Raw genomic sequence first — 27,574 nt, 5'->3', positions numbered from 1 at the left:
TGATTCCAACATCCACCAGTTTCTAAGTATTTACGCGTGACACACACACATTGACAGCCCACATCCACCAGTTTGCCGTCAGACGAATCGAAACGTCATTGAAGTAAACATGTCGAAGAAAAATATAAAATATGCCGGCATGCGTAGCTAAATCCTGCTAGAATTGTACCGATCGAAAGAAAAAAAGTCACGGAATAACTTTTCATACTTAAGTTTATCAATTAGTACGTAAAATCACGATAATTTATTGTTTATAAATTATCAAACTGCAAAACAGGAGTGTGACCAGTAACATGAATAGGGTAATTTCCCGAAAGTAGGGTAATTGATACCCTTCTTATTAAATCATTATGTATTAAGAGATCATTTAGGTAAATGGTTAAATTATTGATTATGCATTTCAAACTAGGTCGGTATGGTAATTTCCCGATACTAAGGAGCTATACTTAACGTTTGTTTGTTATGTATATTATAATTTTTTTGTTGAAAACCAGATATGTTTCAAGTTAAATGTATAAATTAAAAAAACATGACGAACTGATTTCATTACGATGCTAAATTTCATTAGGTATTGAAAATAATATTTGCACAAAGTAATAACAAAGGAATAACACGTACTTCCTAAAATAAATTTTCTGGAAAATAAAATATTTCAATATTTTCAATCTGCTATTCCAATCTCTCGATACAATATGTAAACAAAGTTATAGTCACTGTGCAGCGGAAAGTATTTATCCGCGAAGGCCGGAGTCCGCAGGCCTAAACCAAAAGGAGCGTCGCCGACCCGGTTGACATGACAAGTATGTCAGTGTAAAAACATCAACAACAACAGCGCAATACTTAATTTCTTGTTTACAAGTGATTTCTATCGTGTTACTTATTACTACCGACCCCCGTGGCACTGAGTCTTGTGAGTGCGTCAGCCTTGAACGTTGTGCTTCAAGTGTATACCAGTTTCGAAGGGTCACGGCTGATCCTTTGGAGGAATCTACTGCGCTTTTGGGAAACGGTCCAACGAATTAAGACTTTTAAATGTGTTGTAAATAATTCCCTTTCATTTGCTATTTAGTGTTTATCTTTGTATCCATACTTCTTTGTATTTTTATGTAAATTTTCAATGTTTAATCAAAATGCCCCACCTGAGATCCCGCTCCTGGAATGTCCCATCTGCTGCGACCATAAACGGTACAAAGGCCAACGCGGCCTCAATATTCACTGCGTTCGCGCTCATAGCCCCCGAATCGACCCGCAACTGCCCACAGCAACGACTAACAACGTGGCAACCAACAGCAATGCTAATACTGACTCTACTGCTACTAGCCCAATTATATCCCTAGCTCAATTACTAGCCACCCTTAAGAACGAAACAAAATTGACTAAACGTATACCTAAAGGTGCTCGTTCTTCTGTAGCACGAAGTCTGGCGGAGTGCATAGCCAGAGTGGTAGCAGATAACAGCAATGCTTCTTGGGAACGTCTTTTAACATTCGCCTATCAAAATTTACATATTCCACACATCAAATCAAACCGAAGTTTAACATCAATTATCAAAAGTAACGTAACTCACCCCTCCTTTCCCATACCTCATTCCGTTAACAACCCGACAGACCAAACTCCTCGCTTATTATCAACCAACCCAAAGTACAAATGCAAATCGGTAGAAAATAAATTATCCGATGGTAACTTAAAAGGAGCAACTAGATTACTTTTTTCCAGCGATACCTTGGCGACTTGCTCTCCTGCCGTGCTCAATGATCTGCAAGAGAAACACCCCTCCGTTTCAACATCTTCATTGCAACCTAACCCACCGGTCACCTCTTCCCAACCGCTACAAGTATCGAAAACTGCAATCTTACATGCGATACTCTCCTTTCCAACTGGGTCAGCAGGCGGACTAGACGGAATCTCTCCGCAACACCTAAAAGATTTAACTAGCCCGCTTGCAGGAGATGCCGGTGAGACTTTACTGGATGAGCTAACCGCACTCACAAATCTTATGCTTACTGGTAAAGTTTGCCAAGACATCGTCCCCGTACTATATGGGGCTAATCTTGTTGCGCTCATGAAAAAAGATGGCGGAATACGACCAATTGCAGTCGGAAACACATTTCGGCGCCTCACATCAAAAATTTGTTGCCGTGAATTTCATTCCCGTCTAACAAGCAAATTTAAACCTTCCCAGCTGGGCTTTGGACTTAAAGGAGGATGTGAAGCGGCAGTACATGCGACTCGCTCTTTTTTAGACAGCCAAAATTTCGAAATTCTTGTGAAAGTTGATGTTAAAAACGCCTTTAATTCCATAGACCGAGGCATCTTATTGACCCAAATTGAAAATGATTTACCAGAAATTTATAGCTACCTTTGGCAATGTTATGGGACCACTTCAAAGCTCATGTATAAAAATAATGAAATACTTTCTTGTGTAGGATGCCAGCAAGGAGACCCACTAGGGCCCGCAATTTTCAGCCTAGCCATCCACCCCGTCATCACTCAGCTCACATCGGACCTAAATTTCTGGTATTTAGACGACGGCACCATCGGTGGCAGTAAGTCTTCTGTGTTGGCTGACCTTAAAACTTTAATTGACCGCTTCTCAGAAATCGGTCTTTCGATCAATTTTAACAAGTGTGAAATGTTCATTTCAGAAGCCATTCCGCCCAATGCCCGATCCTCTATTATCGACGAGATTAACCAGCTCACACCAAATATTTCCATATTATCCCGCGAAACCCTCACACTTTTAGGAGCCCCCATTTTAGACGAATCCATCCCGTTATGCATAAATTCAAAAATAGAAAAATTCTTTAAGTGTTCGAACCTTTTTTATGAAATCAACCCACACATGGCCCTCTACATCTTACGACTATGCCTTTTCTCGCCCAAATTTTTGTACATCCTTCGCTGCGCCCCACTTTGGAAATTCCCCATAATTACTGCAAACATTGACCAAATTTTAAAGGACACCGTTAGTAAAATTCTGAACGTAACTTTCACATCCCCCAGTTGGATCCAAGCTACCCTCCCGATCAAATACGGCGGTCTTGGTATCCGTTTGACGGGCAGTTTAGCTCTCCCGGCCTTTTTGTCGTCTGCCTATAGCACGCTCACCCTCATTGGTGGTATATTACGTACCCCTTCAACCACTAATGTGTCGGTGTCGTGCCTGGCGGACGCTGAATCGGCTTGGAGTGCAGACCATCCCGTCGAACAGGTACCAGAGGAAAAATCTAGCCAAGCAACATGGGACGTCATAAATATAAAAACGCAACACCAACTCCTACTACAAAACTGCCATAACAACCACGAACGGGCGAGGCTATTAGCCGTTTCCGAAAAGGAGTCAGGACATTGGCTGCACGCGCTTCCATCGCGAAACCTTGGCTCCACTCTAGATCCTTCAGCCCTTCGCATCGCTGTCTGCCTCCGCCTGGGCCTAAAAATATGTGAGCCCCACGCCTGTAGTCGATGCGCTCAACCTGTTGATGCTCTAGGACGGCACGGCTTACATTGCCAAATGAGCGCAGGCCGACTATATAGACACGCCACATTAAACGACCTCATCCGCCGCGCCCTTTGCACCGCCTCTCTACCCGCAACTCTGGAGCCGTCAGGCCTCTCTGCCACAGACGGCAAGAGACCTGACGGCTGCACTCTTGTGCCCTGGAGCCTTGGCCGCCCTTTAGCGTGGGACGCTACCTGCGTCGATACGCTAGCACCGTCCCACGTTGAGGGATCGGCTCGGAAGCCCGGGACTGCCGCGGACCAGGCCCAGACACTAAAGCGCCGCAAATATGCGTTCATAACGGACCGATACGATTTTGCGGCGCTCGCCATTGAAACACTGGGCCCATGGTCGACCGACACCAAACAGTTAATAAAGGAAGTGTCGGTCAGACTAATAGGTGTCTCGGGCGACCACAGGGCGGGCTCCTTCTTGGCTCAAAGTTTAAGTCTGGCGGTTCAAAGGGGCAACGCCGCCAGCATTCTAGGTTCCATTCCAGAAGCGGGCAGCTTTGGAGAGATATTTTATATTTAGTTTTAGTTGTTATTTTTAGGTTTTATGTAAATATTGTTTCATTTGTACCTTCATGTATTAATTAAATGACTGACAGTGAAAAAAAAAAAAAAAAAAAAAAAATATTGCGCATTTTCAAGACCTATAAAATCAGATACGTACACACCTTTTTTATTGTCTAACGTAAAACTGTCCTAATTTTTTTATTTGAAAACAAGGACGATATTAAAAATAATTGTTTCACCATTAGGGGAGAATTTGTGTTACATGGGAACACTCGTCTACACGCACACATTCAAACCGTCCGCCATTGCAGTGTCACAGTTTGTCTTAGGTGACAGTCCGTCCGTAATATTCTAGGTCCATGCCCATATATATGATCATTTGTATGATAGTCTAATTGCGACCTTACTGTCAAAAATAGTAATTGGTATAGAGAACCTTTACGAGCTAAGTAGCACAAAAATACAATAAAACACGGTGGAACAAATTCAGATCCAATTTAAATTTTAAATCAAATACATCCTGCAGGACAAGAGTGAGATCTGATACCACTTTGCAGAATATGTCATACTTATATTGAGAAAAAAATGCTCATAACACAAATAAATGTACCTACTAATACCTATATAATAATATAGGTACCTAAATTCGAATCCTACCCTTCTGCCTGTGGCCATAAGACCGAATAGCCGTGTTTAATAAGGCGTTGTAGTTATATTTATCATTTGATCATATTGAGGTCATTAAGATCACTTATGTCATTAATTTTATTGTTTAACTTTAACATCTCATTGCCGTGGCACAAACATCGCGGAGTACGGTCTAGGGGCAGCTATTAGGCCTATAACTGGCTCGTCGCTGGGATAGACACCGTTGAGGCACTGGATCTTAAACTTCTGCATAATCCCCACGAATGTTAAGAAGACGAACGATCGAGCTAAAGCGTCGCCGGGGCACCTCCTTCGACCTGTACATTAAAGTATTATTTTACTCGCTGCGTCGACCTATTTTGAGAAAAGCAGTATTTTCAAAGTATGTACTTACCTATACTGGATCAACCAAATCTTGTCAGTAGTAAAAGGCGGCAAATTTGAAAAATCGCGGGTTAGCAACACTGTGTTCGAATAATTCCAAAATCGCGCGTCATCTGTGTGTTATCTGTGGAATGTGGATCGTGAATGACAGCCATCATCTTATTGTTTACATTCTGAATCGTTTCTATTTCAAGAGAAATTTCTGCTGTCACCATTAAATACCAAGATTATGCATGACCTCAAGCAAAGCTAAGGTGCCTACAATGTACAATCATGCTCGTTGACGGTAAACATTACTAAAATTTGAGGTTATGATAATTCACTCGAACTGACGTATGAAGGGCGGAAAATAAACACGTTTTGGTTCGATGTACATTGCTGCTTTTCTTAGCGCAATTCTGCTCTTTGAGTGTTACATGGTGTTACCCTACTTTAATTTGCAGTACATTGCTACTGACAAGATTTGCTTGACGCACTATAGTACTTTTTAATACCATTGATATTTGGATAGTGGTGTAACGAACCTCTTTGATTCGCTTACCTTCGCCTGCGAACGCAGGCCGGTAAGCCTATTTTGATTACTAAAGTCTATTTTTTTATTCGGTAGACTGAAATGACAGTTAATAGTATGAAATGACATTTCACGTTCATACTATTAACTGTCATTTCAGTCTACGGAATAAAAAAATAGACTTTAGGTGTCAACTGACTGACTTATATATTATTCTTGTGTTGTCAAATAAAATGTATTTCGTTTTAACTATCGAAGATTTATTATTTATATTTCTCAATAATAGTGTTCCACAACTGGTGACCCCGACGTGATCAAAATTGGCTTACCGGCCTGCGTTCGCAGGCGGAGGTAAGCGAATCAAAGAGGTTAATGAGGTATTAATGTTATTAAAAAGTACTAAGTAGAAATTGACAAAGCGAACACTTCTTAACGGGTTGGAAAGCCAGTTGTTAGTTGTTTTTTTATAAAAACTAGTAACTACCAAATCTTGTAACTGGGAAGTCAGTTAATGACAGTCATGGCACATTCAAATAAGTAGTTACTAATTTACTCTCTCAATATATTTATATAACTATATTAGTTTACCACTTTTAGCAGGTACCACTTAACACATTTATTTGACCGAAAAATACCTACTTAATAGATATTGCTAGCAAAAAATCACAGGCGATTGGCTCCCGTTGTTCATCAATAACAAATATATTTTATTTCATCATAGAGAACCGAGTACATGGAATATAATGGCCATAGAAAATGCTCCTCGTCAAATGAATGACGATTGTGTTATTATCTACTGTCACATTGAAACGAAAAATTTACTTACGTCAGCATAGAAATCGTATTAAAATGTAGTACACTAATTGTCGAATCTACTGGTTTTATCAAAGAATCGCTTTGATAAAACCAGTTTGACTTTGACTTTCCAACCATAAGGCGAAACTTTAACCGGTAGGTATGACATTTAGTGCATATATTTATACCATGAAACTCCTGATAAAAAGGTGATAGTAACTGTTACGGATTGCGATTTTAGTATATAATAAAAAAAATGGCGGATACCTTCTAAGAGATAACATTTCAGTTTTAACGAAAGGAACCATGAATTGGTGGCATTACGTGACCTACCTAAGCCGAAGGTGTACACGTGCTCGGCATTTTTCAACGCGCCGTGCTGATCGATAAATCTCTCAGGCTTAAATTCATGAGGGTCTTCGAAAATGTTCGGGTCCAAATAAAGGTCGCCGACTGATATCAATACAGTGGTGTCCTTTGGAATCATATAGCCATCTACAATGCTGTCACTTAAGACCCTTCTAGGACCCATCAGAGGCACTATTGCATAACACCTTTGAACTTCCAGCAGGAAAGCCGATGTGTAAACAAGCCTGAAAACATTTAAACATTTGATTACACTGATCATATTTAATTTAAATGAAAATGAAGCCTGAATAAATTAATTTTGCTGCCAAATTAAATACATACAAAATATATCTAGTTTTTTCAAGCTTCTAATAGTTGTCAAATTGTCAAGTTTAAGTAATAAATGTGACCGCCATTATAACCGTTCTGAATCACTGGTAGAAATATAGAAAGACTGGTAGAAGGATGTTAAAAACAAAGGTTATTGATTTACTTGTGACTATCAGTCCAACTAGGCACATTATTTCCTATGACACGTTGTATTTCATCATAAATTTTGTCCTGTATATGCTGGTTCCTTAGAACCGTCAGAAAAGTGAATTCCATCAAGTTACTTGTAGTTTGTGACCCAGCGATGAGCATATCTAGGCATACCACTTTTAACTGTAGTTCTGAAAAAAAAAACAAATTGAATTGAAATAGGATCTCAGGCGTGCACATACAGCTTATAATGCACAATTCAACTGAATGAACGAATATTGAATGTTACTGAATGGCAGTATGAGTTGTGCCTTTAACTTTTTTTAATAATTAAAGAGGGAAAATGTTTTTGATGTGAAGGTTCCATTTGTAATGCTTGATGCATAAATAATAATAATTTACCTTATTTCCTCGCATGTTTGGAGAAAAGGACTATATATGCCTCGGCAGGAATAGCAATTCGTGGATTCGTCTTCTTTGTCGGGTCTGCATCACATCGTCCGACAAAATCGATACTCTTCCACGAATTGCCATTTCCCGGCCTCTGTAATAATGTACTATTACTTATTTAAAATATTCAACTATATAAAGCTCAAAAACATCCTATTACCCGTAAATGTGCCTTTCTTCGCCTTCATTTCATTTAAGAACGAATAAATAAAATCGTCACCACTTTTAGCTGCATTATTTTTATGTTTTTGTATTGCTTCCTGGAACAAGACATATTTATTAAGTAAGGTTGATTTATAACCATACGTCGCACTACAGCGGGCATTTTACGGGCAAAGCATTTGGTAAGGTTTACAATAAACATCGTAACTTACGAGTATTTGAGTACTTAGTATTTGTAACATAGTTACCTGTTCTCATGTATTAATCTTTAACCCTTTAACCGCCAGAGTCTGATATATAAGACATTACATATCCAGCTCATTTCGCCACAGTCTGATAAATAAGACAAAGATCTGATTTGGTTTTTACAGCACATTTATAACTCCCGTAACTATGCCAACCTTACTCTGCGTGGTACAATTACTGTCGGTGGCGACACAGCACGCTCGATCAAAAATTGCTGGCGGTTAAAAGGTTTGTGTAATACTCTTTGAAGTGACAACTGATCTGATAAGCCCATTTAAGTGGCCATCTAAAAAACAAATAAATACATAGCTGACATGCGTCATTATGACTGTCGTTAATACTTGTATTTGTTGGTGCAGTGGCGTCTATTTAATAAAAAAGATTTGCTTTATTTGTTACTTTGCACACCTACGTATTGAAATGGATAGAATACTATGACAGCAGTCCGAACTTACGTCACGGAAAGGTCATATATATTGCTCAATATGTAAAGTTATTATAACACCCAAGAAATATAATGTTAATCGGCATTTATCGTCAAAAACACACAAATCACGAAGATATATATACTACTCTTGAGAAACTGGTCACTAAAGATAAAAAATTTAGTATTGATAATAATAAAATATATTGTAATTTATGGCAGTGGCCTTAAGGTTGGGGTGCAAGGTGTGCAACCCGCACCGCTGCATCTGCGGAGTGATGGTGGAGGAGAACGGCCACCATGGGCTCAGCTGTCAGAGATGCGCCGGTCGTTTCCCCAGGCACCATTCTCTAAACGAAATCGTACTCGAGCCATGCTGTAGGTGGGTGTTCCGTGCCTCCTTGAACCACCAGGGCTGTCTCAAACAGACGGCAACCGACCCGACGGGCTGACGTTGCTTCCCTGGCAGAGAGGGCGGTGTCTTATATGGGACGCAACTTGTGTGAGTACATTTGCTGCGTCCCATGTAGGACACACCGCTAAATCGGCAGGCTCAGCGGCAGAAACTGCCGCCAAAAACAAGCGCCATATTTACCTACACGCCGTAAATGTTCAATGGATGGTATAATAATGATGATAGTTCATACAAAATGTTGGCGATCACTCGCCAAAATTCACAAACGAAACTCATAATCATGAGAAATGCCTTCAGTAACTTTGCGTGAATAATTTTTTTTTCACCTCAGCAGCTCGAACAAGGATACTTTGCTACTTAAAAACAGTGACCAAAATCGCATTTTGCTCACTGAGTGAGACAAAATGAGCAAAATGCGATTTTGCTCACTCAGTGAGCAAAACGCGATTTTGCTCACTGTTTTTAAGCAGCAAAGTACCCTTGTTCGAGCTGCTGAGGTGAAAACTTAAGTATACGAGGGGCGTTCAAAATATTCTCGGTATTGATATCTTACGACCTCTTCTAAAATTTCTTTCGTTACTGGCCGCTAAGGTTTATTCATTGACATTAAAAAAAAGTATAATTCGAACCGAGATAGTCTTTTGTTTTTCTGCAATTGCTGAACAAACATGAACATCATGTGCGAATTGACAATGTTAACTAAATTAGAACATCGATGCGTGATAAAATTCTTGACAAAACAGGGTAAAAATCAAAAAACCATAAAAGAGGAAATGGATTGTGTTTACCGTGAGTCTGCTCCTTCTTTATCTACCATTCAAAAGTGGTCAAGCGAGTTTAAACGCGGAAGGGAGAGTATTGAAGATGACCCTAGACCTGGCCGGCCTGTAGTAGCTACTTCACAAGAAAATATTGATAAAGTGGAAAAACTTATATTGGAAGATGGTCGAGTGAAGGTAAAATCTATAGCACAAGTAACCAATCTCTCTATTGGTACCGTACATGATATTATACATGACCATCTTAATATGTCAAAAGTAAGTGCAAGATGGGTTCCGCGAATGCTGACTCGGCTTCAAAAAGACATGCGTGTAGCTTGTTGTTCCGATTTTATTGACCTGTGCGGTGAAAATCCTGATGAGGTGCTGCAAAGAATAGTTACTGGAGATGAAACCTGGGTTCATCATTATGACCCAGAGAGTAAACAAGAGTCCATGCAGTGGCACATTAAGGGTTCAGCTCATCCCAAGAAGTTCAAGGTCATCCCTTCAGCTGGCAAGGTCATGGCCACGATATTTTGGGATTGTGAAGGAGTATTACTAATCGATTATAAAGAAAAAGGTGTAAATATCACAGGACAGTACTACGCTAACATTCTACGTCAATTAAAGGATGTAATTAAAGAAAAGAGGCGAGGAAAGTTAACCAAAGGTATTCTGCTTCTGCATGACAACGCCCCCGTCCATACTGCTCATATTGCCAAGGCAGCCATTGTTGAATGTGGGTTTAAAACTGTTACTCACCCACCGTATAGTCCGGACTTAGCCCCCAGCGACTTCTTTTTGCTCCCCAATCTTAAAAAGGATCTGCGTGGAAATAAATTTTCTGACGATGAAGCATTGAAGGCGGCAGTGGAGGAGCATTTTTACACGAAAGATAAAAAATATTTTTACGAGGGATTAAAAAAAATAGTTGATCGATCTTTTAAGTGTATGAACATAGGGGGGGAGTATATTGAAAAATAAAAATATCATACTTTTCGTACTTGTTTGTTTTCATTCTCATACCGAGAATATTTTGAACACCCCTCGTATCTTATGAAAACATGAGTGAATAGAGGTAAGTGATGAAGAAAGAATACATTTTTCGGGTTCTCTAATATGTTCTCACTGCTGAGGTGAAAAGTTTTGTGAACTACACGAGATTAAAGTTATTTACATCTCGTGCGCTTTTGAGTCCCTTACCTCAAGATTCTAAATTAGATTCACGAGCGTAGCGAGTATAGAATCTTTCGCTTGCACGGGACTCAAAATAAGCACTCGAAGAAATATCAAACTTTGATCTCTTGTTGTACAAATAACGATTGTTAGAGTCTGTGCGGAAAGAGAAGAGTCGTGGGATTTGAGGGCGCGCCAGTGCTATTTTCTAGTTTTTGATAGGCTGACAACACTGGTCACGTGATTATAGTACGACACTAAAGGTCATGATATTTGAATCCCTTTTGTTCTGGTTTTTTGCCACGGCTTATACTAAACGGAGCATGGTGGTGGTGTCGACTCGTCAACTCAATCCTCTAATTTAGCGCAGGCACTAGTTTTCTTTCTAAAACACACTTGTTTTTATGTCTCGGATACTAAAAAGTGACAGTGCGATTGACAAAACTGCTAAAACTAGTTAAGAATCTGCCCAATACAACTGTCATTTTAGTACCAAACAAGATAGTCTCATTTATTTACTGCCTAATCTGTGCAGTCCAACAGTTCTTTTAATACAAAACCGGGTAGATCGGGTAGAAATTGGGCAATATAACTTTAATTTTACTATCTGGGATATAAAATAGTGCATGAGTAGGTAGGCCTTATTGCAGTTGTTCCTAACCTTTTCAGTCCGGTTACCCCTATGACTAACTAGGGAACCTGATTTTACCCCTCCTCCCAATGGTAATAAAAAATAAAACGTGTACGTTTGTTGTATTGTTAAAATAGGTTAGCTTATTACCCCCGTAAAATACCAGTTTTACCCCCACGGGGGTAATTACCCCCAGGTTAGGAACCAATGCCTTATTGGGATATGTCCGGTTCTCTCATCTCACGATATTTTACTTCGCCGAAAAGTCACTGCTAAATATGAAATATAATTTCGTAACTAACAGAACCTAGTAAACGAACTTACAAATAAAAAAATATTTTATTAGAAAAAGTTTTATTCTTTGTAATCGAAGTCTGAATTAAAATATTCAGTGTCACATGTGGGACACTCATAGAACTATCTTCATCTGAATTGGTTGTGCTGTGCTTGAATCCGGCACGTATATTACAAATTCTTGCATATCACCTACATAGCGGTCTTTTAACGAGATACTACCGTAGGTACTTTTACTCAATCCTAAAAAAAATACATATAAAAATGCATAAAATGGCAAGTATCAAGACTATTCGTCAGTTATTTTAAAGATATACCATGACCTGCACATTTATGAAAATGAATATATTTTGAATGAATATACTTACCGATTATGTACCGGAGAAAAGTTACTTAGGGGGCTTATTAAATAGGTAATTATTTAATATTAAATATAAATACAACATCAATATCCGCGACTTTTTGTAAGTCGATAGTCGGCTTTTGACCGTTTTCTTCCCGCTGACAAAACCGAACAATGTTAAATATAATTTTCCTTGTGGTTTTATGTACGGTTTTATCGTGTTTTGAAAATATTTTATACACAAAGCTTGCGGTTTTTGTTAATACAAATATACAATGACAGAAGTTTGTTTACTTTTTACAAGACAGGTGTCAAAGGTTTGATTGCCATATAAAATTGAAAATGTTAGTTCCCATTTCTGCCACGACTCTTCTCTTTCCGCACAGACTCTACGCCTGTATTTTTCCGCAGATAACATTAGCTAACATCATCTAGATGATGATGTTAGTTGTCCTGTTATTCATGGACAAATCTTAAGGTCCATCTACATTTGTGATGCAACGTTGAGCTAGACTGTGCAACTGTAAATAAGTAAGTTGCCTAATTTAACCACATTCCTTCACAAAAGTTAACTGCGATGTGGATGCACATTTAGACATATCATGACATGGCGGCGTTTCATGATATGCCTTGGAATTTCATGACCTGACGGATTTTATGATCGGCCGCCGGCACATATGCGGTAAGGCTCACAAATATTCTACGATCGAAGTAAAAATATATACCTCAGCAGAACACAACTGCAACGTAACTTCGTCATCAGTGTCATCACACATGTACATTCTTATCCGCTGATAAAAATAACCTCGCTAGGTTTTCACCAGCGTTTAGGTTTTTTGGTAACAATAACTTACCTCAATAATAGCGGATATTTGTGAATTAATTCTGTTTATAAGCGAATATCCGCTTGCTTCAGGGAAGAAGAATCTGCACCAAGGGAACTGATTGAGCCACCCTCCGGCCATGGAGAACGCCTTAGATCGGGCACTCAGCAGTTCTAGCAGCAACTTAAGACGATCTTCTTCAATGGATTCTCCTGAAAACCGGTATCCAATTTTGATTGATTTTTAACCGACTCCAAAAAAGAAGGTTATCAATTCGACCGTCTTTTTTAAATAAATAAATATTATAGGATAATTTTACACAGATCGACCTAGTCCCACAGTAAGCTCAATGAACTAGGATCCGTGTTGCTTGAAGCGTTCGTAGAAATATTAACAATTAAAACTACAAAACAGAAGGCCTTATTTTACCTGCCACATATTTCCACAGAACATTCATAACGGCTGTAGCAAGAATACTCTTTGGACTAATTGGTTTAGAATTATTATTTCGTATGTAATCAACTAATCTAGCCATTTCTTGCTGTATCTCTTGTTCCATGGATGCCTTGCCGAAGCCAACATTTTTGAGATGTTTGACTGCAAATTTTCTGTGTTCTCGCCATAATGGGCCATCTGCTGATGTTATTCCTTAAAAAAATTAACATTATTGACGAGACATTTAGTTATACAATATTCAACAGAGAAAAGGCGGTATACAGTTGGTACATATTTTTTTTTATTTTGTAATATTAAAACGGGTTCAGCATGTCAATCGCAACTGTCTAAGGCAACCACATCGCACACATGCCGTCCATGTCAAACAATTGATGTCCGGTATTGCAATGCATCAAGTGTTTAATTTAGCTTAAATACTTACATAATAGGTACCTATTAACAAACAACGTACCCATCCTCTTTCCGAAACATCGTAATTTGATGAAAAAACTGTTTGGTCTGCCTTCAAATTCCGGTTCCATAAGTACTTGACGTATATTTCGGTCTCCATACACGACTACAACTAATTCACTTCCTAACTTCAGACCAAGCACCTGAGTTGAATATTCTTTGGCTATTTGTGAGAGCGCTTTCCACTGCGAGCCATGTAGTTTGCTCATTTTTTGTACTAAGTTGCTGCATCCAACAAACGGTAGCCATTTTGGACCTGAAAATATAAATTTGGGTATATGATACGGTGTTTTTATGTTTTCTGAAAAACCAATCAATAAAGGTTTGAAACTTATGGTATAGCGTGAAACCTTTGGGTATGGTGCCTAAAGCACACTACCGTTTCCATCCCTCCCCTTATGCAATGACCCGGTTGACGGTTTTTTTATGGAGAATAGTATTGGAGTAAAGAAAAAAGTGACTATGTAAGATATATTCCTTGAAAATTTCTTAACAAAAAAGCACATGTTGAAACCAAGCTTCCTGCGACTAAAACTTGCTGGGAAAACAATGGGATTCCAAGGAAACTTGCTATATTTTACCATAGACTAGATGGGATTCCAAGGATACTTCCTATATTATTTCAGCAGACTGAATATAACTAAAGGACATGAGCATTGTGTGTAACGACAATTGGTATCAATTGTCGTAAGTAACTATTACATAAATTCCGGATCATTGAAACGAATAGTTAAACGATACAATACAAATGTCTCAAAGCGTAGATATCTCAGTTTTTTAAAATCAAGCTTGTTAAATTTGTTACAATTTTGCCAAGAATAAGTGTCAGGAATAATACATACCTACAGCTAGGTAAATATTTATGTGTAGTAGGCGTACCTAATAGTAATTGGAACAATTCTGCCACAGATTATCTTCGATTAAAAGGTGTAGGCCTGTCCCCAGACGGATACGATTTATTTCATTGATAACCCGCACGATTCTGATGTCATTATCATAATTTCATTCGTTTCTCTAAAATCAGCCCTTAATTATTGATCGAAAGGTTTAGCGAAGGTCTCCGTTTTGACTCGGGCTTTCGTATGTCCGGATGTTCTCCTCTACAGTCGCAATTCTTAACTTAACCGATTCTCGTGAAATTTTGCAAGCAGGTTCAATATATCAAATTAGATATATATGTTTTTTACTGTCGTTTAGATTTTGTAAAATGTTCAAAATGGTAGAAATTGATTAAGGGCCATTTTAGCGACTATGGCACTTTAAGACCATTGCGAGTGCTCTGTGATAGTGACTCAAAGAAGTATTTTTGTTTTTAAGTTTTTTAAGCTTATGAATCTTAACGCGAGGTTCCACTAGTAGGTACCTAATATTACTTGTTTGTTTTATACTAGATGGAATGGATTATTAATGTATTTTTCTACTCCCGTACTTTTATTTGTCATTTAAAGGGTCGTGCACACATCTTTAAAACCCTATCTTAAAGTTGTCAAGACAAGTCTTTAGTCTATTCCCTAAAAAAGCATTTGTGCATACACGCAGTATCTTTCTGGCTCTTTTACAATACTTCGTGTAATGGCCACTTAAAAAATACATTGTTGCCAACCTTATAGTCATAACACACTGTCGCACCGCAACACGACCTTGGTTCGTCGCACCCATAAGTGAGAGCGAGAAAGAAATATACAAATAAGTGAACCACAGACATGTTTTTTTTTTTAATTTCATTCATTCTTTTCCCGCTCGTACCCTCCATTCTTTGCTACTTCTTGAATATTGTGAATCTTGAATATGAATACTATTGTGCCTGTCGGATGAAAACTTAACTTTTGTGTTAAAAAACAGTGTGTCTTTCAAGTTAAAATGGATGAAGACAAAAACTTAGTGTCTACGCCTGAAGAAATATCAGTAATAGCACAAGAATCACTAAAAACAGGTAGATACCGTAGGTAGAAGTCCACTAGATGACATGAAAAATATTTGTTAAATTTACAATTTTATTTCAAAGTGTTTGGTCGTAGAAAAAGTATTGTATGCAACGTTGTTTAACTGAGTCAAAAAATACTCGTGGCGTCTTTATTAACAATTTTCGGCTTCGCCTCAAATTGTTACTCACGCCACTCGCCTTTTTTGACCCCTCTTAAACAACGGTTGCATAAAATACTATTACATACCTAGATGTAGATAATTTTCTCTATATAGATCCTACGACCTACGTATAAGATGGCGATTGCGTGTGAAAATAGTACAAAACAAACTAAATGAAAATATATTAAGAGGGCATCGTCCGTCCTCTCATTAGGAGGATTGTGTTTTCTAATAAAGCAAGCGTTTCTGAATAATCCAGTAAATATCTTACTCGTATTCACGTTGTAGTCCTACTGATTCCCCAACTTTTGGTCCTTGTCACATAGTTTTATTTTGCTTAAATTTTGCTTTATCACCTAAACGGCAAATGATTTATCGCCTGAACAATATTTTACTATAAATATTATCTAGTCCCTTATATTCTACATGAAGTACTATTTAACAGCTACTAAAAAAACTCGTTTATAGTACGGCCCTTCTGAGGTGAACTTTTCGCTTCAAACCTTAATCTTCCAAACAAAGGCCATTGTCTCTATTATCGCAAAGCCACTAGCTCCAGACTTAGCACGCGCCAGTACAACATTCATATTGAAAAACAACCGGTATCGTCATAGTATTAAGGTTCAAATTTAATGTCACTGATATTCTAGATATTACGTTTTGGTAGTGTAGGACGATAGACCGCCCCGAAGCGATACGGCACTCATATTATTTTGATACTTAGTGTAGTGTTAAAAATGAAACACGGTTATTTATGATAAAGCGTTGTATATTTGTTATATAACAAAATCTAAGGTAATAATGTAAATTTAACATTAATAAGTTTCAACAATCAAAAATAATATATTACAAGTGAAAATGATTTTTGATGCAAATAAAGTTGGGATAGCAAGAAAAAGACAGCTAAATTTGTCGTTATTCAACTCTCTCTGTCGCACAAAAATCCAAACAGTATGCAATCATAATCCAGGGTCACGTAAGTAGGTCGTCAAGTTTTTAACAATATCGGGCAGAGTACTTATATAAATAACACGAAGCACACGGTTACGATATTAGAAACCGACTAAAGCCTGATTTAGGGTCGCTAAATGATAAAATAATGTGCCCCACTTCTCATGCACACGGATCTTGGACACCGCTCTTCTCATAAACCTATTGTATTTAGGTATGGAAAACAATAGTGGTCAGGTCGCAAATCCTTATCAGTGTTTTTATTGTCACTATGCGTCGGCATCACATCAGAGGTGTTAATTTCACAGTATTTTTAAGATAAGAAAAAATAACAATGCTTGCAGCTGCATCTTTGTAAATTATTACATTTACCACCGCAAGCTAATAATTTAAATAAAACAATATAATAAATAACCACCTTTCATTTTTAACACAACACTAAGTATCAAAATAATATGAGTGCCGTATCGCTTCGGGGCGGTCTATCGTCCTACACTACCAAAACGTAATATCTAGAATATCAGTGACATTAAATTTGAACCTTAATACTATGACGATACCGGTTGTTTTTCAAAATGAATGTTGTACTGGCACGTGCTAAGTCTGGAGCTAGCGGTTTTGCGATAATAGAGACAATGGCCTTTGTTTGAAAGATTAAGGTTTGAAGCGAAAAGTTCACCTCAGAAGGGCCGTACTATAACCAATGATGTGTATTAAGTTAATAAATAACATAAAAAATAGGTAGGCAAGTAGAATGTATTTACCTACTTACCCTAAAAGGGATGAAATAAATTATTTACTTAATTTAAAAATCGGCCTAACCCTGCGTTAAAGACCTTCAATGTAACGCAAGATATTTTTTGTCCACCAATGACGGTATTAAATCATATTTATTTGGCGAGCACATACATCCGAATGCCGATACATGTTAATTGATCAATTGAACATATGAACACCTCGCTAAAATAGCCACTGTTACCATCGCGTAGAGCGCTTTTAGGTTATGATATGATTCTAAAAAGTATTTCGTATGCTAACAAATATATGTTCTAAACAATGAGAAGACCAGGTATATGACTAACAGTAAAAAAATCATGCGTCCAGTATTAGTAATCGTTACGTAACCAGTCTAAATAGAAAATAATTGAAAATCGATATTGTTGTGAAATAAGGAAAATTATGAATGTAATTATTCATTTTAGCTTAACACGTACGTACCTGGTGGATATTTCTTAGGTTTAGTAATTGTTTGAAGTATGTATCCTGTCAGAAATGTCACTAAAATAGCAAAAAGGAGTGCTGTAATCATTTTGTAAGAGCGCGCGTCGGGCGGTGCGCGTGCGGCTTTCCAGTGATTGATTGATGTGTGCGGCTAGAGAACGCGTCCGCGCCGCGACCGGAGATCGACTGCACTCTTCTATCCCACATTCCCTTGCCACAAAACGCGATGACGATTCGATAGAGCATTATTGTTAGCATTTTTTTATTCTCCACATTTTTTTCACCGACGCTTTATTGTATTGCGAAAGAACACTTTAGAGCCTTACCAATACGGTTCTTAATAGGTCTTACAATATGAAGTACTATCGCAGGGATTTATCAAAACGGCATCACAACAAACACGCGTGCATCGGATAACTTGCAAATTAGTATGGGCTCGATAAGGTTAAGCGCGGTAAAGCCCGATAGATGGCGCTGTTGTGAATTGATTTCAGTTCGAAGTGACAAGAGAGATCTTGTAAGTTCGAATTTCGAATGGATTAAAAAGCCGGCCAAGTGCGAGTCTGGCCCAAGGCAACATTTTAAAGTCAGTGGGGTATCATAGTGAGTAATTTAGCAAATAGATGGCGCTGTACACTCGGATGCACATTTTCTACTTTACTTCCAGATTTAATGTGGTCGGAACAGATATTTATGTTTCGAAGTCAGGGCAAAAATTATTTCGCGTTAATTGCAACGAAACGTGTTAATTTTTACGGTACCCTCAGTGCGCGAATTAAATGACCTCTTAATCGACCGGTTTTTGTGTTCATAAATGTTGTTTGTGTACCTACCTAGCTTTTTGACGATAAACGTACTTTTTTTAGTGATGGTCCCGGACTGATTACCTGCAAAATAATATTGTGCAATATTGATGGGCGCCGGGCTAATAAGTTATGACAAATTAATACGTAGGTAATCGCTAATACCACGTCTTTCTCGAGAACCTTCCTCAACCTCAACATAGTGCAAAAAGTGGTAAACGTCATTAAAAATATTATTTTATTTCACGATTTCAAACCCCTCAGACTCTAAAAAGTCAAAATATTCCAGATTTCGTTGAAATAAGTCTTAGTGTTTTCCTTTACCAAGCACCTACTGAATAGTGAATAGTAAGTGTTCATGTCAATGGAAACCGATTACTCCTCAAAGCGAGGCATTGTTCACCTGATCACTTTAACTGGAAACGTTATTTTTTCTAACAATGATCAATTCACGCCAACGAAACGTGTGGATTAAAATAATGTCTAAGTGAAGTTTTTTAACTACTCGTATTAAAGACGTCTCGCAATTTAATGGAATTTTTATTTATCTATCCATCTTGACAGAATAATTACTATAATTAGTTAGGTAAATATCAAGAACGATATACACTACACTACAGACATAAAAAAAAACCAGACAAGTACGAGTCGGACTCGCCCACCGAGTACAAAAAACAGCCCGTGTTAGATGGTGTCGCCAAACTCTGCAGCGATTCAACTGAGGAGAGTCAAAACACGTTTATGATATGGTTAGTGGTGCCGAGTCTTGGATATATGCTTACGACCCAGATTCCAAGCAGCAGTCAACTGTCTGGGTCTTCCAAGATGAGCCTAAACCGACCAAAGTCATGCGCTCACGGAGCACTTAAAAAAAAACGTTTGTGGCAAAGGGTGGCCACGTCGCTACTATTGTACTAGAAGATCGCAAGACGGTTAACGCTGACTGGTATACCACTGTTTGTTTGCCACAAGTAGGTAATCACAGAGTTTCGAAAAAACAACTCAAGACGTCGTATTGCACCATGACAATGCAAGCTCGCACACAGCCCGCCAAACAAAGACGTTTTTAAGCAGCCAAAATGTCGAAATTTTAGATCACCCGCCTTACAGCCCTGACTTGAGCCCTAACGATTTTTTTAAGTTCCCCAAAATTAAGCAGTCTTCGTGGTCAAACTTTCAGCACACCTGAAGAAGCTGTTTGTTTACGCATGCCAATCCGCCATTTTGACTACCCCCACTTCGGAGTGGAATAAATGTTTTAAAAACTGGTTCGAACGCATGGAAAAGTGTATTTTAAATCGCGGAGAATTTTTTGAAAAATAATAAATGGTAATAATCTATTAGATTGTCTATACTCAATCACTTTGAAATATCAAACGACACAACTTAAAAGGAAGTCCTCGTAGTAAATTGTGCAACGAGGGGGATAAATGAAATATTGTAAACGAGGGTGTTAAATTGTTAATACACGACAGCCGCAGCCTGGAAAGAAATTAAGGCAATGATATAGTACCTATGCCTACCTATTTTGTTCCGGCGTTCATCCAGCCGATGACAAAAACTGCCCCGAATTTGACCATCAGCATAGAATTAAAGCGGCTATGTCGGAAGAAGCTATATCTTTTAGTGAAGCCTCACACCGTTCTCCGTCGTCAAAACGATCCTATTCCGAAGTTACCGAAGCTGCTCCTACATCTTCTTACAGGAAACTATTTCTATCACCTAGAAACCCAAGCGCCCCTCCGCAAGTGGGATATGACAAGTTAGCCCGTTATCAGGCAATTATTACCTAATAGGTATAGGATCCCGGATCCTCAAAATTGTTGTGCTGTTCGTGAGAAAAACAATGCTGACTTTGGGAATTATGGGTGCTAACTTTCCGTCTATGCGACAACGCCTCGTCTTTCCCTGAGAAAGCCCAATTAAATCACAAGATCCTCGTCCTCGACTCTCTTCTAATTTCCCTATTGATGGTTCTAAGTTGTGACAATCTAGCACATTATGGACACCGAAATCACCGAATATTTGGAATAATTTGGATTCTGTTCTGAATTTCTGATTTTGACTACGGTGAAAAAATTAAGCTATACTATTCAACTATAGGTAAATGAGAATATTAGCGCCCCCTTGACAATGATCATAATATATATTAAGTAGGTCAGGCTTTCCTAAGGAAGCATCTGTCCGGGATATTATAAAAAAAACAATACATACCTACCTACATCCGTTTGGAATGATCTATGGAATGAGTGTGCACAGCCTTAGGGGCATTTTGCGGCGGCCCTTGCGGAAGCTGATTAAGCTCCCCCTTTAACAAAAAAGGGGAGAATGTGGACGACGCACCTTTTTATACTTTTATTGTATTTTTGATTTTTTTGTTTTTATATAGTTTTATGTTGTTTTTGATATGCTATTTTTGTACAGTCTTTTCTCAGGTTTCACGAAATAAAGTACTATCCTGAACCAGTGCGCCTATCATTCATATTTCTAAGAAATAACTTAATGACATATACACAACAACAAACCAATAAAGAACATTGAATGGAAACGTTGTGTCGGAATATAGAAGCAACAGTACCTACTACTGATTAATCTTGTACCTATATAAATTTTTTTAGATAGGGACAGGGAAAGTGACAGTGAAGCAAAGGCATCCGAAACGAACCGACAAACAACAAATCAAGAGTTTGAAAGGCATGCGATTCTAATTATTAAAAAAATTGCGAAATAATGAATGATTAAAACGTATGTGGACATCTCGCCACTATGGGTCCAAGGCTAAATCCACTCCGGCTGCAGATTTTGCTCCCCAGCCGGACTCCTTTTAAACGCATATATCTGCCAAACTACAGAGGTACGTTGAATTTCCGACGAGGTACATAAGGTACAATGCTCATTTCGCCATTAAAAACTGAGCGCAATCAGGCGAGATGGTCCCCGGCTGTAGACGATCACGCGACGAAACCTCGTTAGTTAGCATTAGCACGAAATTTTTGGCGTTTCCCTTTTGAGATTCGTGTTATCGAGTTTCCACTGTGTAATGAAATTCATAGTGCTACATTACGAGAATCTTGCACAAACACGGCTTGCACAATCAATAATATACGTAGACATATTGCTTTTTAACCAGTGGCGGATTTGCAGTCTTTGCCGCCCTAGGCCCAGACCCTGTAGCCGCCCCTTCAGCATCAGCACCCATCATATTGACTACATTTAGGTCAGGCACCGAAAAGGTATAGAGGGAAATGCTTGGGACACATTTTTAACTTAGTAACTTTGTTTGGACTCGTTAGGAGGTGAAAATATCAAAAGTCCCCGGCCGTAGCCCTTGAGCTGGGGTAGGGGGGGTTTGATTTGAAGGTTCCATTTTTCGGTTTTTCGCTTATAATATCTTAGAAACTATGCGTCGTTGTGACATGATCATTATACAAAATGAAAGCTGATTAAATTTGCTACAAGTTTTATACAGTCGAGTCGACTGTATGTAACTATGTAATGGAATCTAAGGTAACTAATCTCCATCTTCCAAGGATCATAGCGTCATAAAAATTGGCAGCTGTATGTAGTTCTGATGACAATACAATAATATGGTACTGTCGAACTGATCTGATGATGGAGCCGGAAGATATGAAATGGAACTTTATGATGGAATGTCGTATCATAGCTGTGTTTGGATTTGTTAGAAAAGTCTTGTAATGAACTTTGACCACGATTAGGTTTCAAGGTCTGATGATGAAGCCGGAAGATAGGCACTGGCATTCCATGATGGAATATCGTATCATAGTCGTGTTTGCACTTGTGAGAAAGGTCACTTAATGGACTTTGAACACGATCATGTTTCAAGGTTATAACTTATAACAAACCTATTATATATTGACTTGTAAATATTGAGTGTAAATAGTGTAAATATTGACATAGGTGCCTGTATAAAATGTATTTGTACATGAAGAGTGTAATAGAATATTGATATATCTATAATAAGACTAAAAAGTATAAAATAAATTAATACTTTAAAAAACACTAGAAAAACACGCTTTTATAAATGCACGTAAAAACCAAAAATAAATTATGGATCGTTCTATGTGCTTTTAATTATAATATTTGATTGTAAAAGCGTGGGGCGCTGGAACAGGAAAGACTTTTTGTATAGCTTGCTGAGAAATCAAGTTAAGCGATGTTACGGGAAGCAGGTTACAGAGATCGGCGCTCTAACTGGAGTTGCAGCACGACTAGTAGGTGGCTCTACATTAAACAGTCTGTTCAAAGTACCAGTTTGTCGAACTCAGACAAAACATGCGCCAGCAGCGAGGAGACACGACATTCACCGACATTTTGAACGCCTCTTCTTTCCGGCAATTAAATACATAAGGGTAATGCGTCAACAGTGGCAAAATGTAGAGTTCTTGTTCGTGGACGAGATATCTTTGGTTCCCTTTGGTAACCCTTTGGCGGCACAAACGTTATGCTCTTGTGCGACCTCATGCAGCTTCCGCCAGGAAGTTAGTATTTGTTTACAAGAAAGTGTTTCCTGTTCCAGCGCCCCACGCTTTTACAATCAAATATTATAATTAAAAGCACATAGTATACACTTCAGCCCAGAAATAGAGACAACTTGAACGATCCATAATTTATTTTTGGTTTTTACGTGCATTTATAAAAGCGTGTTTTTCTAGTGTTTTTTTTTTAACTATTAATTTATTTACCATTAAATTGTAATATTCCTATATCTTCTTTGAATCAATCAGCACAGTCTATGTTATGTGAAGACAGAGAATATTGTACAATGTAGACATAATGAATAGAAGACGTAATAAGAAACAACAAAAACCGGAAATCAAATCAAAAGAAGCACCAACAGATCACAAACTGAATCAACATCTCCTAAGCCGGCTGGTCCCAATGGGGAAAAATAAACAAAACCCTCCAAATAGTAAAATACCTCACATTTACATTGCAAGTTTCAATGTGAGAACACTTAGAACAGAGAGGTAAATGGATTTAATGGATGCAAACATCAAAAGGAAGAAACAAATGGAAAGCTATTAAGGCCTTCGTCAACTATATAATATATATATGCTATGTACTAAGTACCTACTAACTTCAATAATAACGCCTAATTACAATTACCTATCCTATCCAAAGTGGCCCTAACCTGGAAGATGCCCGGCACACGGAAAAAGGGTCGCCCTAAATATACTTGGCGCAGTTCTTTTAACTTGTAAATATGTGTATATAGGTATTTTTAGTTAATTTAATCTAGTAGGTATTATTTGTCTTTATATTTTACATTTATAAATTATAAATAAATTCAGGTAAACACTAGGTATCATATAATCAAGAAGAGTGTAAAGCAAGAGGGCGCTGTCGTAATATACACAGATAGCCAGGCAGCACTAAAGGCACTAAAGAAAATATCAGTCACCTCATCTCTCGTGAGAGAATGTCGAGAGGAGCTCAACTTGATAGGCAAGCAAAGAAGTGTCACGGTGGCATGGGTACCAGGACACCAGGGAGTAACGGGAAATGAGAAAGCAGACGAGCTGGCGAGGATAGGGGCGGAGACGGAATATATAGGTCCGGAACCGGCTCTGCCTATGTCAGCGGATGACGAAGGGAGTAATAGATAAGGTAAAAGAGATGGAAGCACAGAGAGAATGGGAAGAAGAGACTGGGTGTAGACAGTCGAAGATGATGATCAAAGAGTTAGACCACAGGAGAACCAGGTATCTTTTGAAACTAGGTAAGAGCAGTCTGAGACTACTGACAGGTATCATTACGGGTCACAATACTCTCAACAGACACCTTAAGATAATGGAAATTAGTAGAGACGCCTCCTGCCCACACTGTGGTAAGGAGGAGACTAGCTTACATTTACTAGCAGAATGTACTATGTACGCGGCACCGCGATATAATACATTCGGTAGAGACACACTGAAAGAACACGAACTAAAGGACGTCGAACTCAAAGATGTCCTTCTGTTCTGCAGGAAAACAAGAAGATTCGAGGAGAATAGTGTGGGAATGCCGCCGGGACAGTAACCTGCAGCTCCAACTCCAGGGAACAGGGCTGAATGAACGCGACACGCGATCGACAGCCCGCCTGCATCCGGCCGGGCATCCCTACACTACATCTATCTATCTAGGTATCATACCCCAAGCCGGCATAGCCCCGAATACCTACACTATTACTACTTAATTTGTATGTACCTACTAGAAAATAATTGTATCTCATTACATTAGTATGGGAGTATAAGCCAAATGAAGTTGAGGTTGCTGTAGGTAGAGCATCTCACCAGCAACCCCTTACCACTTTTTATCACATGAGTACAATACAAATTGTCAGTGTAACTTTGGTGCCGTCAACATTATTATGATGCAACTATGGTACTAGTAACTTCCAAAACTATTAAAAACCAAATAATTTAAACCATCACCAATGTCCAACATTTATGTGCCAAATTTGTAGGCAGAAGAACTCTGTATGAGCATGACTCACAGGTAGGTACACTCAGCTACAAAGATAGTTGACCCCCTGAAAACAAAATTTCTATGCAGGGGGGTCAGTTGTCTCTGCACTGTAAATTCCTAATTATCTGGGGTCTATGGAACCATTTCAACTGATAAACATTGAATTTCTAACAGATCAAGTATAAAATCAAAGGACAAAAATCCCTGAAGACGAAAAAGAACTGAAACTACCCATACATCAATTTAAATCGTTGTACCATCACTCAATGAACTATTATAGAACAGTACGACACCAGACATATTATTAACAATAATAATGTTGACATCAACCCATACTTTTAAGAATATACCTACTAAATCAATCAGTAACATCACCCAAAATAACCTGAACAAGACAAAATCCATTCCATCTTCAGCTGAACTAGCAATTATTTACAACGTCGTCAATTACTTAATAACAATTTACAATTATTTTCCACAAACATAATATGCCGAAAGCCGTTTTCAAACTTTAAGACTAAAGTAACACCGACACAATAATGGTAAGTATATTGGTTTGTCACTCATTTGTGCCCAACTAGACTTTTCCCTTGTCAGGTCGTTCCACCATGTATTCGCTTCGTGGATTTTGTTCATCGCTGGAAATCAATGGAGAGCGGAATGGAATCGTAACTTGATTAGAACATTGAGAACTATGAGAAATATTGAGAATGGCGAGTGAGTAAGTAGTGGCGAAAAAAAGATTCATAGACAACGGACGACGACGAGTTGACAACAGACTTGACTCAAGAGCTTGACGCTACTGACGGTGACACTGACAGCATGGCGACAGAGACCATAGATATAATAGGCGGATTAGACTCTCGCGGGAGCCACGAGACGAGCCGCGAGCCGCGCCACGAGACGCGAGTGTAAGCGGTAGGCTCGCAGCTCATCTCGTGGCTCGCAAGCTCGTCGAGCTAATATAATTTAAACACTAACGGCAGGGCATAAGGTTTATAACCGAATGACAAACCGAACGCGAGTGTAAGCGGTGGGCTCGCGTCTCGTGGCGCGGCTCGCGGCTCGTCTCGTGGCTCGCGCGAGAGTCTAATCTGCGTATAAGAGACATTGATAAAGGCTTCTATACACTATACAATCAGCTTGTCATTCATGAACCTAGTATTTTAACTGGACTAGGCATTAGGGGTGTCGGGAAATGACCGAACGGGATAGTCTTATCCCAACAAAAACATAAAAGTGAAATGTGAGCCAAGTTCAATATTAAGAATATGTATCGTTGTTGACTCGCCGACAAAAGAATTGAGATCTATATGGATGCCAAGTTCTGTGCTGTGTAGAAAATCCTGAAGTTATGAAGGATTTGTCTTGGCTAGATTTTACGTATATGCATATAGGTAATATATATTTATCTATGTTACTTTTTCGAAAATTTGGTTTGTTTTTATTATCTATATGCCTATACGTAAAAACTAGCCAAGACAAATCCTTTATAACTTCAGGATTTTCTACACAGCACAGAACTTGGCACCCATATAGATCTCAATTCTTTTGTCGGCGAGTCAACAACGATACATATTCTTAATATTGAGCTTGGCTCTCCTTTCACATTTATGTTTTTGTTGGGATATCATTACTTTTTGTACAGAAATTACTATAGTACTAAATTACTCTACTACTATATTCATCATGAAAGCAGTTTGCCTAAGCTGAAAAGGAGACCCTTGCTAACGCGCGGTTAATTGTCAAAAAGTTTCAGTTTCAGATTTTTTCTTTTGTATACGCCTAATAGTCTACCTTCATGCCAAATATCAGAAGTGGGTTAGGTTTTTGGTCTATAAGTATAAGTATCAATTATTTTTTTTCCATCGAAATATCAATAATTTCCAGTTTTCGGATTTTTCCCTCTATATGCACCTAATAGTCTACTTTCATGGCAAATATCAAGTTTCTAAGTCATCTAGAAGTGGGTTAGGTTTTTGATCTATAAATATTATTTTTTTTATCCATCGAAATATCAATAATTTCCAGTTTTCAGATTTATCCCTCTATATGCACCTACTAGTCTACCTTGATGCCAAATATCAAGTTTCTAAGTAATCTAGAAGTGAGTTAGGTTTTTGGTTTATAAGTATAATTTTTTTTTCCATCGAAATATTAATAATTTCCAGTTTTCAGAATTTTCCCTCTATATGCACCTAATAGCCTACCTTGATGCCAAATATCAA

General features: G+C 38.4%; 2 protein-coding genes across 2 annotated transcripts; one reads left to right on the top strand and one right to left on the bottom strand.

Moving 5' to 3' along the window:
• The first annotated feature begins 1,036 nt into the window (after window positions 1–1,036).
• Window positions 1,037–4,036, top strand: LOC134660753 (uncharacterized). Its single transcript, XM_063516537.1, has 2 exons — window positions 1,037–2,546; window positions 3,004–4,036. The coding sequence occupies exons 1-2, from the start codon at window positions 2,428–2,430 to the stop codon at window positions 4,034–4,036; spliced, it is 1,152 nt and encodes a 383-aa protein (XP_063372607.1). The 5' UTR covers window positions 1,037–2,427.
• A 736-nt stretch (window positions 4,037–4,772) lies between these two features.
• LOC134661069 (probable cytochrome P450 305a1) lies at window positions 4,773–18,312 on the bottom strand. The gene is made up of 8 exons (XM_063516971.1): window positions 18,073–18,312; window positions 13,820–14,074; window positions 13,342–13,560; window positions 12,943–13,124; window positions 7,797–7,896; window positions 7,200–7,377; window positions 6,692–6,951; window positions 4,773–4,985 (listed from the first exon to the last, which is right to left on the bottom strand). Exons 1-8 carry the CDS (start codon window positions 18,161–18,163, stop codon window positions 4,807–4,809), a joined length of 1,464 nt encoding a protein of 487 aa, XP_063373041.1. The 5' UTR covers window positions 18,164–18,312; the 3' UTR covers window positions 4,773–4,806.
• Window positions 18,313–27,574: the final 9,262 nt, after the last annotated feature.

The sequence above is a fragment of the Cydia amplana genome, chromosome Z (assembly GCF_948474715.1).
Source record: "Cydia amplana chromosome Z, ilCydAmpl1.1, whole genome shotgun sequence".
In the NCBI taxonomy this organism is placed as follows: Eukaryota; Metazoa; Arthropoda; class Insecta; order Lepidoptera; family Tortricidae; genus Cydia; species Cydia amplana.
This window is presented reverse-complemented; position numbering and strand designations above follow the sequence as displayed.

Bases quoted from the DNA above. Each gene is read 5' to 3' on its own strand.
- LOC134660753 (XM_063516537.1), top strand. From the start codon at position 2,428: ATGCCAGCAAGGAGACCCACTAGGGCCCGCAATTTTCAGCCTAGCCAT. The intron at 2,547-3,003 runs GTAAGTCTTCTG...CACATCCCCCAG, and splicing joins CGACGGCACCATCGGTGGCA to TTGGATCCAAGCTACCCTCC.
- LOC134661069 (XM_063516971.1), bottom strand. From the start codon at position 18,163: ATGATTACAGCACTCCTTTTTGCTATTTTAGTGACATTTCTGACAGGA. The intron at 7,897-12,942 runs GTAAGTTATTGT...GTCTTGTTCCAG, and splicing joins AAATATCCGCTATTATTGAG to GAAGCAATACAAAAACATAA. The intron at 6,952-7,199 runs GTAAATCAATAA...AAATGTTTTCAG, and splicing joins AGTTGGACTGATAGTCACAA to GCTTGTTTACACATCGGCTT.